This window comes from Camelina sativa, chromosome 6, assembly GCF_030686135.1.
Source record: "Camelina sativa cultivar CO46 ecotype springtype chromosome 6, ASM3068613v1".
NCBI classification, from domain to species: Eukaryota; Viridiplantae; Streptophyta; class Magnoliopsida; order Brassicales; family Brassicaceae; genus Camelina; species Camelina sativa.
In genome coordinates this window covers 24,722,940-24,734,475 of record NC_141885.1, presented here as the reverse complement: position 1 = coordinate 24,734,475, position 11,536 = coordinate 24,722,940, and the positions used below count along the sequence as shown (strand labels likewise).

At 36.3% G+C, this 11,536-nt stretch overlaps 3 protein-coding genes and 1 pseudogene across 4 annotated transcripts; 1 reads left to right on the top strand and 3 right to left on the bottom strand.

The window, feature by feature from the left end:
* The first annotated feature begins 1,399 nt into the window (after nt 1-1,399).
* LOC104792812 (delta-1-pyrroline-5-carboxylate synthase A) lies at nt 1,400-6,789 on the top strand. Of its 2 annotated transcripts, XM_010519041.3 has the most exons (20): nt 1,400-1,960; nt 2,399-2,470; nt 2,620-2,723; nt 2,946-3,048; nt 3,155-3,316; nt 3,421-3,698; nt 3,806-3,956; nt 4,040-4,204; nt 4,310-4,387; nt 4,538-4,627; nt 4,706-4,792; nt 4,910-4,996; nt 5,084-5,180; nt 5,262-5,365; nt 5,464-5,539; nt 5,658-5,808; nt 5,906-5,974; nt 6,059-6,125; nt 6,218-6,288; nt 6,391-6,789. In XM_010519041.3, exons 1-20 carry the CDS (start codon nt 1,901-1,903, stop codon nt 6,470-6,472), a joined length of 2,154 nt encoding a protein of 717 aa, XP_010517343.1. In that variant the 5' UTR covers nt 1,400-1,900; the 3' UTR covers nt 6,473-6,789. The 2 variants fall into 2 exon arrangements, with proteins under 2 accessions (XP_010517343.1, XP_087310730.1); XM_087454604.1 differs by lacking the exon at nt 2,620-2,723 and having other exon boundaries at nt 1,776-1,960.
* A 67-nt stretch (nt 6,790-6,856) lies between these two features.
* On the bottom strand, nt 6,857-8,183 carry LOC104792811 (uncharacterized protein At2g39795, mitochondrial). Its single transcript, XM_010519040.3, has 3 exons — nt 7,882-8,183; nt 7,252-7,598; nt 6,857-7,128 (listed from the first exon to the last, which is right to left on the bottom strand). The coding sequence occupies exons 1-3, from the start codon at nt 8,134-8,136 to the stop codon at nt 6,969-6,971; spliced, it is 762 nt and encodes a 253-aa protein (XP_010517342.2). The 5' UTR covers nt 8,137-8,183; the 3' UTR covers nt 6,857-6,968.
* A 455-nt stretch (nt 8,184-8,638) lies between these two features.
* On the bottom strand, nt 8,639-9,793 carry LOC147942972 (uncharacterized protein At2g39795, mitochondrial-like). The gene is made up of 4 exons (XM_087456250.1): nt 9,532-9,793; nt 9,220-9,343; nt 8,922-9,132; nt 8,639-8,798 (listed from the first exon to the last, which is right to left on the bottom strand). Exons 1-4 carry the CDS (start codon nt 9,781-9,783, stop codon nt 8,639-8,641), a joined length of 747 nt encoding a protein of 248 aa, XP_087312376.1. The 5' UTR covers nt 9,784-9,793.
* A 657-nt stretch (nt 9,794-10,450) lies between these two features.
* LOC104699334 (uncharacterized protein At2g39795, mitochondrial pseudogene) lies at nt 10,451-11,519 on the bottom strand (annotated as a pseudogene).
* Nucleotides 11,520-11,536: the final 17 nt, after the last annotated feature.

Genomic DNA, 11,536 nt, shown 5'->3' with positions numbered 1-11,536 from the left:
TTATCATATACTATATTTTAGTCTATAGAAATTGGATTGGCCACTAATTATCATTTTTCAAAAATAATAACTATACGTAACCAAAGTAAATCACATTCCCTTTCCAAGAACTGAAAGTCTGAAAGTATGAAAACTTGAGGGGAAACTAAGAAAGGATGAAATATATACCCAAAAATCATTAATCAGTATGAATTATGAGGGAAATCATCGTCATGTTGAAAAACTAGATCTCTACTCTAAGTTTTATATAATCCGAACTTTTTTTTACATAAAACTGTCTAATATTTAATAATGAGAAATCCTCGAATCATTACTATATATTTTATTCAGCATGATTATAAATTTATAATAAAGAATTCTATGTCAACTAATCAACCCTATAGTTCATAAGTCGATTTCAAATGGATTGTAACATCAAACTTTGTTAAATACAAAAAGGAGTTAATCATTTTTATACACTCAAAGTACTCAACTATACAACGATCGAGTGTTATAGTGTTGCAAACAAAAGCAAAACAACTCTTTAAACCGGTCTTGTTCGGGAAGACAAACAACATACGTATACACAAACTGACAAAAGTTCATTAACTACTTACCGACTCAAGAATATAATGAGTAGTTTTCTTTGAAGTCATAAGAACTCTTCGACTTCATCGAGGCTTATACAGATATGTCATATGTATTAGTAGTTTGTTTGCGCCGATCCATACGGAAAAAATGTTTGTATGTTCGTCTATAGTCAATATGAGTTTTCAGACTACTTAGCAAGCTGGACTTATGGACTTGTATAATATTTTTTAAAAAATCTGTGTTTTTGATGTTATTTTTTTTTTGTTTTTTTGTTTTTTTAACGTATCAATTACTTGTTTTATATATTCTCCACCTGGTTGGATACAATGTCATAACTAAAATACAAATATAAAGTAAAAACGTTTTTATCATCTTAAAGATTATACAATAAACTATGATTATGAGCGTTTTTAATAGTAATCAGAAAACAGAACATGTGATGTTAAAATGTTAACATCTTAAAAATTGGTGATTGTTTATAGGAATTAAAGATATTTCGTATGTGAATTGGGAAGTTTTACAATCTATCTAAATTTGAGAAATCCGATAGCAAATAAGTGTAGATTTTTTTTTTTTCTTTTCTTAACAAGACTATAGAATTCTGTTTTCTAAATTAGGTTTATTAAGAGAAATCAAAGAAACGTTTAATACGATACACGTTATAATCTCAGAATGATGATGATGATGATGATACATTATACATACTAGTGTTAATCATTGCACTCTAATGTATATGTCACACAACACAACACAACACAATTACATACTGTATAAAAAATTAGACTCCAATAATGATTAAAAAAGAGTGTTGTGGCGCCGCATAAACATAGAATTTGTGATATGTAGTAATCTTTTAATCACGTCATCTTTAGAAAAACTGCATTGCTGTCCGATTTTAACTAGTCCTCTTCTTCTCCCATCTCCGTTTTGCCTTTTTGTTGTGTCCACGGCGCTTCCTCAGCCGCCGATTTTTATATATTACCCAAAATACCCCCACCACCCCTCAGCATCAATCCCCTACACCGCACCCTAATATCCTTACCATACGCGGAACCAACGAACACGCGCCACTTCATCTGTCAGCATATAAAATACCAGATTTGCCCTTAGTCGCACACGTGGCGGCTCTTGGTTTGTAGGCGAGCCTTCATCTCTGGGCGTTGTTGGTGTTTATAAACCCCTTCATCTCTTCCTTGGTGATCTCCACCTTTCCCTCACCAGATATTTTTAATCAGAAAACGCGGTGGTCACACTACTCAGTTAACCCGTTCGTTCTTCTCTCTCTCTTTCTCTGTGTGTTGTGGTGGTTTTGGTAGGCGAGACGGGGGCAATGGAGGAGTTAGATCGTTCACGTGCTTTTGCCAGAGACGTCAAGCGTATCGTCGTTAAGGTACCCCTCTCTCTCTCTCTCCTTCTCCCTCTCTGTGTGTGTATATATTTTATGTCCGATACGTTCGCATTCTCAGATTTTGTTTTTTTGATTGACTGTGTTTTTTTTTTTTTAATTTCTCGGCGTTACTCTGATCTGTGTTAGTGTGTTCGTCGTTGGATTTAGATTGGTGTAGTGTGTTTAATTTCACTTTTATGGTGTTTTCATCAGTGGTAATGTGAAAAAAAATATTACTATATTAACTTGAAGTGCATCTAAACTCTTGGTTATTGTAATGCTTTCGTGAATCTGATCATTAAATCTCTCATATCAATCTTAATTTGCATGTCTTGTCACTAGAGACGAATGACTAAATCAGAATATTCGTAGGAATTTTTTTTTTGGTGACTAAATTTGGATTTTTTTTTTTTTTTTTTTTGTTATGTATAAATAAAAAAGGTTGGGACCGCAGTTGTGACTGGAAAAGGTGGAAGATTGGCTCTTGGTCGTTTAGGAGCACTCTGTGAACAGGTGATTACCAAATTTTTTAGTAATCTGCTTTTTTGATTATAATACCAAAATTGTTATTAAAAAAAAAAGTTTTATTTTTCACGAAAGACATGTGAATTGTTCATGTGAGCACCTTTAATTTTTGTTAAAAATATATATATAATGGTCAGCTTGCGGAATTAAACTCGGACGGATTTGAAGTGATATTGGTGTCATCTGGTGCGGTTGGCCTTGGCCGTCAAAGGCTTCGATATCGACAATTAGTCAATAGCAGGTTTTATGCATTAATATGGCTAATCTTTATCATTAAATCCCTTTCCCTTAATCACCTTTGGAAATTGGAAACAAAAAAAAAAGAAAAGGGTGGATGGACCATTTTGGCTTATGTTTCTGCTGTAACAGTGGCGGGTTTTTGTGTGTGTGTGTTTTAATAACAAAAAGTTTTTTTTTTTTGGTTTGCTGATGACTTTAGTTTTCTGAATGGGTTTTTTTTCAGCTTTGCGGATCTTCAGAAGCCTCAGACTGAACTTGATGGCAAGGCTTGTGCTGGTGTTGGACAAAGCAGTCTTATGTCTTATTATGAGACTATGTTCGACCAGGTGAGTTTTCCCTTTTTTCTTGAAATAAGTTATTAGATAAATTGTCTTCTTGTAGATTCTTGTGTAAAATATCCAGAGATTGATGCTGCTTGTTTTCTTTGGCCAGCTGGATGTGACCGCTGCTCAGCTTCTGGTGAATGACAGTAGCTTTAGAGACAAGGAATTCAGGAAGCAACTTAATGAGACTGTCAAGTCTATGCTAGATTTGAGGGTTATTCCTATTTTCAATGAGAATGATGCTATTAGCACCCGAAGAGCCCCATATCAGGTTTGTTTGTTGACTATCTTCTTTGTCCCTTGTGATATGAAATTCTAATCATCAGCTATCTTCCTTTGAATCTCCTAGTTTAATGTTAAGCTTTATATATGCAGGATTCTTCTGGTATTTTCTGGGACAACGACAGCTTAGCTGCTCTACTGGCGCTGGAACTGAAAGCTGATCTTCTGATTCTCCTGAGTGATGTTGAAGGTCTTTACACTGGCCCTCCAAGTGATCCTAACTCAAAGTTGATCCACACTTTTGTTAAAGAAAAACATCAAGACGAGATTACATTCGGCGACAAATCAAGATTAGGGAGAGGTGGTATGACAGCTAAAGTCAAAGCCGCAGTGAATGCAGCTTATGCTGGGATTCCTGTCATCATAACCAGGTGAGGAATCTAATTTCCTCTGAATACCACAATATATGTTCTTTTAAGCAATAAGCTAAATGATATTTTGTTAGATGGGTAGCTGATATATTTTCTTGCTTTTGAAGTGGTTATTCAGCTGAAAACATAGACAAAGTCCTCAGAGGACTGCGTGTTGGAACCTTATTCCATCAAGATGCTCGTTTATGGGCTCCGATCACAGATTCTAGTGCTCGTGACATGGCTGTTGCGGCAAGGGAGAGTTCCAGAAAGCTTCAGGTAATGTTAGAGCTTCTATTTTCATGACCGATTCATGGCTTTCTTTCATCTTGGTACATAATTTTCTTTGCAATATGCTACAGGCCCTATCTTCAGAAGATAGGAAAAAAATTCTGCTTGATATTGCTGATGCTCTTGAAGCAAATGAAACAACAATCAAAGCTGAGAATGAGTTAGATGTAGCTGCAGCACAAGAGGCTGGGTTGGAAGAATCGTTGGTGGCTCGCTTAGTTATGACGCCTGGGAAGGTAAAACAGTATTCATGGCTGATAGATATTTGCTTATTGTTGTTATACAATACCTCTCATTATGAGCCATTTGTTACTAACGTTTCTTTATCTTGTGCTTGATAGATTTCAAGCCTTGCAGCTTCAGTTCGTAAGCTAGCTGACATGGAAGATCCAATTGGCCGTGTTTTGAAGAAAACAGAGGTATTCAAATGAATTTTTTTATCATATAGTTATATACATATTAGGTGTTAAATAAGGGATGAGTATCCTCCTATACTGTAAAACCTGTATTCTCGTTGACATATAATAGTTGTTTATGCATTTTGTTCTTTGTGGCAATTCCTTTTACAGGTGGCTGATGGTCTGGTCTTAGAGAAGACCTCATCCCCATTAGGCGTACTTCTGATTGTTTTTGAATCTCGACCTGATGCACTTGTACAGGTATGTTAAGTGTCCAATTCCTTTTCTTTCTTAATATGTGAATTTGCTAAAGCTGTGCTTTATCCACAAACCAAACAGATAGCTTCACTTGCCATCCGGAGTGGAAATGGTCTCTTATTGAAGGGTGGAAAGGAGGCTCGGCGATCAAATGCTATCTTACACAAGGTACAAGGCCTCAGATTTCATAGCTTGGATTAGTATCCAGATTTATCTCTATATGGCTTCCTCAAAATATATACTTCAGCTAATTTTAACTCTTTTAATTTCATGGTAAATGTCTAGGTGATCACTGATGCAATTCCAGAGACTGTCGGGGGTAAACTCATTGGACTTGTGACTTCAAGAGAAGAGATTCCTGATTTGCTCAAGGTAAACACAGATTCACAAACAGAAAGCTAAAACAAGTTTTTATATCTTTTGTTAAAATGGAGCTCACCATTTGAATTTGTGCTACAGCTTGATGATGTTATCGATCTTGTGATCCCAAGAGGTAGTAACAAGCTTGTTACACAGATTAAAAACACTACAAAAATCCCTGTGCTTGGTCATGCTGGTACGGTTTCAGGTTTGATTTTCCATAAAATTATTTACTTGGATATAAGAGAGTAACGGTGGCTTAATTGTGCCCTTGCAGATGGAATCTGTCATGTATATGTCGACAAGTCTTGTGATACGGATATGGCAAAGCGAATCGTCTCTGACGCAAAGTTAGACTATCCAGCAGCCTGTAATGCGATGGTAAGAGAAATTTTTACCGTCCATGAGATTACAGTAATGCAGTGGAGTTTTTAAGTTCATCTGACTCATTTCATCTTCACTTTCCCTTGTCTTTTCAGGAAACCCTTCTTGTGCATAAGGATCTAGAGCAGAATGCCGTGCTCAATGAGCTTATTTTTGCTCTGCAGAGCAATGGTAAGTCATAGTTGGACCATTTATTCTTCCTTTTAATACCTTCAGTGACTTTTTATATGTACCTGTTAGATAATAAAAGTTGACTGGTCATTTCATGAATACTTGCATTAAACTGCAGGAGTCACTTTGTATGGTGGACCAAGGGCAAGTGCAATACTGAACATACCAGAAGCACGGACGTTCAACCATGAATACTGTTCCAAGGCTTGCACTGTTGAAGTTGTAGAAGACGTTTATGCTGCTATAGATCACATTCACCGACATGGGAGGTAGAAACTCGACATAACAGACGTTGATTTTTGTAAATTTATGCATCTGTTAGTGGAAAGGTTCACTCTTTATCTTGTCTTGTATGTTTTTGAACAGTGCACACACAGACTGCATTGTGACCGAGGATCCCGAAGTTGCAGAGTTATTCCTTCGCCAAGTGGACAGGTAAATTACTGGATCATGAACTTGCTTCATATCTGTCTTTGATTTTAATTGGTAACTGACGGTAAGATGTGTGTCCTTGAACAGTGCTGCTGTTTTTCACAATGCAAGCACAAGATTCTCAGATGGTTTTCGATTTGGACTTGGTGCTGAGGTAAGTCAGAGACATACACATAAGCCTACATATCAAAAACAAATTAAAGAGATGAAGCGTGAGCGATGAAGAGCGTCTCTTGTGATATACAGGTGGGAGTAAGTACAGGCAGGATCCATGCTCGTGGTCCAGTTGGGGTTGAAGGATTACTTACAACAAGATGGTACAATTTTACTTACTAAACACAAATTTTATGTAATCTTAGCCCCCGCAGTGAGCTTCTTTTCTTAGCTTCATTTGAATTATCATGGTGAAATGGTTGCAGGATAATGAGAGGAAAAGGACAAGTTGTGGACGGAGACAATGGAATTGTTTACACCCATCAGGACATTCCCATCCAAGCCTAAAAAGAAGTGTTCGAGTGTTTGTGTGTGTGTTTGGTTTGAGACTTGAGGAGAGACACAGAGGAGGATGGGCTTTTTGTTTCCTCTCTGATTAGTATCATATCCGATGACTATTATTATTACTACTACTTATTATTGAAACCCTCGCTTATGTAGTGGTTTTGATTTAGGGTTTAGGATTGCACCAAAAATAAGATCCATTTTACCACTTGGTCTTGCTCATAAGTAAGATGAAGAACATTTTATTAGCTTCTCTTCTTGTCATTGTAAGCTACCTACACCTTTTCTGATATTTATCAAGATTCTACTACTTTCGTTTCCTTTATCTATGAATGAATATATTTTGGATTTGAGTTTCGAATTGCATTGTGAATCACAAGTAGAATCTAAACTGGAAAGTCTTTTACCATAAATTCTAAAAGATCGTGCTACAATTGAATGCTAACACAATGAAGAAGAGACTTCACAATCTCAGTCTTAGGTATATCGACCTTACATTTCATTCTTCCATAAAGGCCTTAACATTCTTCAACCATAACAAGTACTCTTGGTTCACTTTTCTCATCATGTACTCGTGCAAGAAATTCGTGGTGCTTGCTTTCACTCCTCTGATCTCCAAAAACTTGTAGAACGTCTTCTTCAGATTATCGTCCAAGTCTCTGCAAAACGCAATGCAACACAAAACAACATTATAACCTCTATGCTCATGTCTATCTCTATAGTCTATACAAACATACACTTGCAATTACTTATATAGAGTTTTTTGATTCACAAAGGCTTACTCGAAATCAGGCCCTTCATTCGCCATTTGATCCTCCAAAGAATCCCCCGGTTGTTTCACAGATAAAGCATCGATAGCAATCTCATCAGGAAAAGCCATGCAGCTAAACTCTAAGCTGAGTCCGCTCTTCTTGGTAATAGTCACAACTAGTGGAATACTTGATTCATTACTAGGACCATCATCATCATCATCATCATCATCCTCATCATTTTCATCAGTAACAAGACTAGGCATGCTTACTACAACTTTAATATGTTCCCCATTGAAGTCTCTAGTCAATGTCACATTCTGCTGTCCAGGATTGTCTTCAATTTTGAAAGGGAAGCTTCCTGGAGTCATCTCTTCATCCTGCTCCCAACCAAACCCCAATAGAATGTCAAAAGAAAAAGAAAAAGAGTCTTTAACAGATAGATAACAGAGAAACATATCTTATGCAACTGAGTGTTCATCGTCTAGTTACAAATCAGTACTAAAGTACAAACTATAAACAATAGAAATGAAAATGAAAAGCTCTTTCCTCTAACCAAAACAAAGCAAACAAATGAGTTCTTCTTCATAAGACCAAACTAAAGATGCTTTCTCAGTAAAATGATACAGAGCCAAAAAAAAAAAAAAATGAGAAAACTTTTACCAAATTGATATCACCGGATTGCAAAGCGGAATTGATCTCGGATTCAATCACTCGGATAAGGGTTTGCTCGGAGCTCATCCGATCAATAGCCGTCGAGTAAAGAAAGCCACGAGAGAGGAACGGACTCAGCGTAGACGGGTTGCGAGCTAGATTCGGGCGATTGACAACGGTGAAGATAGATCGGACTCGAAGACCACCACACACTGAAGCTAGCTTAGAAGCTGACCTGCGTACAACGCACCAAGCTAAAGCCATGATGATTTGATTTGATCTGAAGAGAAAATGGGATTTTGTTTTTAAGGGTTTTAAGGTTTTAGCAGCCATTGAAGTTGAGGTTCCGTATCAGACCGGTTCGGTTCGGTTCAGTTCGGTCCGGAAATTAAATCAAACAACGAACCAAATTAGTGAATTACAATTTAAATCAAGGCTTAGACGGAAATTTCATAATCTAACAAAAATTGTATTAAAAAATAAAATCCGTAAAATTTAAAAAATATTTATTAATATTATTGATTTATTTCGTTTTTTTTTTTTCTCAAACTGATTAATTTGATTAGTTAGATTATACCAGGAAAAATAAAATATGAAAATAATAAAATGATAATTTTTGGTTCATTTAAAAGTGAATACAAAACTTGCATTCTGAACTCTCTAACAAAAAAACAAACTTGAAAGTCATTACCATTATAAATTAAATTCTCAAAAGTAAAATGCTAAAACACTAATATGAAAGTTTCTGATTCTCTATCCTAACTTTTTAACTTGCATCAACCAAAAACTTCTTGACATCCTTCAACCAAAACAACTGGCGTCGCTTGTTCGTCGTCATGTACTCATACAAAAAATTCGTTGTGTCTTTTGTCAATCTGGTCTCCAGATACTTGTAGAACGCATTCTCCAAAACATGATTCACGTCTCTGCATAAGGAGATGAAAGAAAGAAAAACCATTATATAACCATTCTGCTCGATCATGCTTGTCCAATACACAAGCTTACACTTGCATTTATTTATATTGAGTTTATTTATTCACAAAGCTTACTTGAAATCATCAGACGACCATTCAGTATTCGGCAGTTGATCTTTCAAAGTATCCTCGGAATGATCCACAAATACATTATGTATGTCGATATGACCATCAATAACCATGCAGCGAAACTTGAGGCTGAGTCCGCTCTTCTTGGTAACATTCACAGTTAGTGGAATTTTTAATTCATCATCGTCAACATCATCATCATCATCATCAGCATCATCATCATCATCGTCATCATCATCATCATCATCATCATCATCATCATCATCATCATCATCATCATCATCAACAACACCAACATCACGAGATTCACAAGGCATGCCTACTACAACTTTAATGTGTTCCCCATTGTAGTCTCTAGTCAATGTCACAGTCTTACCTCCATCATCTTCAATTCTGAAAGGTAAACTTCCTGGAGTCGCCTCTTCATCCTGCCCCCAATAGAGTATAAGCCAAAAAAAAAAAAAAACTGTGTTGACGAAGACACATATCTTCTCTAAATCTAGGAATTCATATCAAAAACTTAGAACTATATAATCAGCAACATGTCAACAAAAAAAAAAACAAAGCATAACCAATTTCTGTTTCGTGAGGAACAAGCTACGACCCAAAAACTTACGTTAACCATATCATTGATTTGCGAAGCAAATCTGATTTGGGAGTCAATCTCGACGATAAGCGTTTGCTCAGTGATAAAATGATCAATAGCCTCCGGGTAGTGTGAGCTACCAGAGACGAAGGGACGCAGTTGTGACGGGTTGAGAGCTAGAGACGGACGGTTTACAACGGTGGAGATAACTCCGACTCGACCACCACACACGGAAGCAAACTTAGATGCCGACCTGCGTACAGCGCACAAAGCTAAAGCCATGGTGATTTGATTGATTATCTTTTCTTTGGTTCTGTGAAGATTTTTAGGGTTTTTTTTAGGGTTTAAGGGTTTATATAGGGTTTTCCAGCGACTAAATTTGAGAGTCATGTCAAGCCGGTTTGGTTCGTTGATTAATTTAAAAGTTAAAACCCTAACCCTAAATCAAAAGATATGCAAATTTCTCATCTAATAAATTGTATCACAAAATCATATTAAATATTATTGAGATTTTTTAGGTTGACGAGAGTAAAAAAATATTGAATTTAACTGTATCCTGTGTGGGCAAAAATTCAAGAAACTAACACTATTTAATTAGATTATTTATGCAGTTTGATAAACAACGGGCGAAACTAGCATTATTATATTCACTCCCTTTTCTTTTTTTTCTCATGTGCACTTGAACCTCTTATTCTTTGTTCCAAGATTTTAATCAAGGATTCACAATTCCAACATTTATGTTCAATATTGTTAGCATTTTCCATAATCTCTTAGAATATTTATTTATAATTCATTTAAAAGTGAATACAAAACTCTCATCTGAACGCTCTAACAAAAAAAAAAACAGAAAAAAACAAACTTTGAAAGTCATTACCATTATAAATTAATTCTCAAATGTAAAAGGCTAAAACAAAAATATGAAAGTTTCTGATTCATAAGTATCCTAACTTTAACTTTCATCATCCAAGAACTTCTTGACATCCTTCAACCATAAGAAGTGGCGTCGCTCGTTCGTCATCATGTAGTGATACAAAAAATACATTGTGCCTTTTGTCAATCTGGTCTCCAGATACTTGTAGAACGCCATCTGCAGTTTATGATCTACGTCTCTGCAAAAGGCGATGAAAGAAAAAAAAAACATTATATAACCAGAAGCCCATTCTGCCCATGCCTCTACATAAACTTACACTTGAGTTTATTTATATATATAGAGTTTATTCATTCACAAAGCTTACTTGAAATAAGACCCTTCATTCGTCAGTTTATATTTCAAAGAATCAACCGAATGATCCCCAAATACACCATCTATGTGGATACCATCATATTCATTAATAACCTTGCAGCGAAACTCTAGGCTGAGTCCAATCTTCTTCGTAACATTCACAGTTAGTGGTATCATTAGTCCATTTCCACGATAATAATCAAGAGTTCCATCTTCATACTTAGTATCATTATCTCCATGAATAGGCAGGCCTACTACAACTTTAATATGTTCCCCTTTGTAGTCTATACTCACTGTCACAGTCTTACCTCCATCATCTTCAATTCTGAAAGGTGAGCTTTCTGGAGTCATCTCTTCATGCTGCTCCCAATAGAGTGTAAGCCAAACAAAAAGAAACACTGTCTTAACAGAGACAAATTCTTGTCTAACTTTAAGAATTATTATTATAAAAAAAAAAATCTATAATCAGCACAGCTTCCAACATGTCATCAAAAGCATAACCAATTTCTGTTTCGTGAGGAACAAGCTACGACCCAAAAACTTACCTTAAACATATCATTGATTCGCGAAGCAAAATTGATCTCGGAGTCAACTCCCGGATAAGCGTTTGCTCGGAGCTCAGCTGATCAACAACCGTCGGGTAGTGAAAGCTACTAGAGACGAAGGGACACGGCGGTGACGGGTTGAGAGCTAGAGACGGACGGTCCACAACGGTGGAGATCATTCGGACTCGACCACCACACAAGGAAGCAAAATTAGAAGCTGACCTGCGTACAGCGAACCAAGCCAAAGCCATGGTGATTGATTATCTCT

What these genes read in the sequence shown, in the direction of transcription:
- LOC104792812 (XM_010519041.3), top strand. Translation starts at nt 1,901, where the DNA reads ATGGAGGAGTTAGATCGTTCACGTGCTTTTGCCAGAGACGTCAAGCGT. An exon ending in CAAATGCTATCTTACACAAG is followed by an intron (nt 4,793 to 4,909) that starts GTACAAGGCCTC and finishes GTAAATGTCTAG; the next exon opens with GTGATCACTGATGCAATTCC. An exon ending in TTCCTTCGCCAAGTGGACAG is followed by an intron (nt 5,975 to 6,058) that starts GTAAATTACTGG and finishes GTCCTTGAACAG; the next exon opens with TGCTGCTGTTTTTCACAATG.
- LOC104792811 (XM_010519040.3), bottom strand. Translation starts at nt 8,136, where the DNA reads ATGGCTTTAGCTTGGTGCGTTGTACGCAGGTCAGCTTCTAAGCTAGCT. An exon ending in AATCCGGTGATATCAATTTG is followed by an intron (nt 7,599 to 7,881) that starts GTAAAAGTTTTC and finishes GGTTGGGAGCAG; the next exon opens with GATGAAGAGATGACTCCAGG. An exon ending in AATGAAGGGCCTGATTTCGA is followed by an intron (nt 7,129 to 7,251) that starts GTAAGCCTTTGT and finishes TGCGTTTTGCAG; the next exon opens with AGACTTGGACGATAATCTGA.
- LOC147942972 (XM_087456250.1), bottom strand. Translation starts at nt 9,783, where the DNA reads ATGGCTTTAGCTTTGTGCGCTGTACGCAGGTCGGCATCTAAGTTTGCT. An exon ending in AAATCAATGATATGGTTAAC is followed by an intron (nt 9,344 to 9,531) that starts GTAAGTTTTTGG and finishes TATTGGGGGCAG; the next exon opens with GATGAAGAGGCGACTCCAGG. An exon ending in AGTAGGCATGCCTTGTGAAT is followed by an intron (nt 9,133 to 9,219) that starts CTCGTGATGTTG and finishes ACGATGATGATG; the next exon opens with ATGATGCTGATGATGATGAT.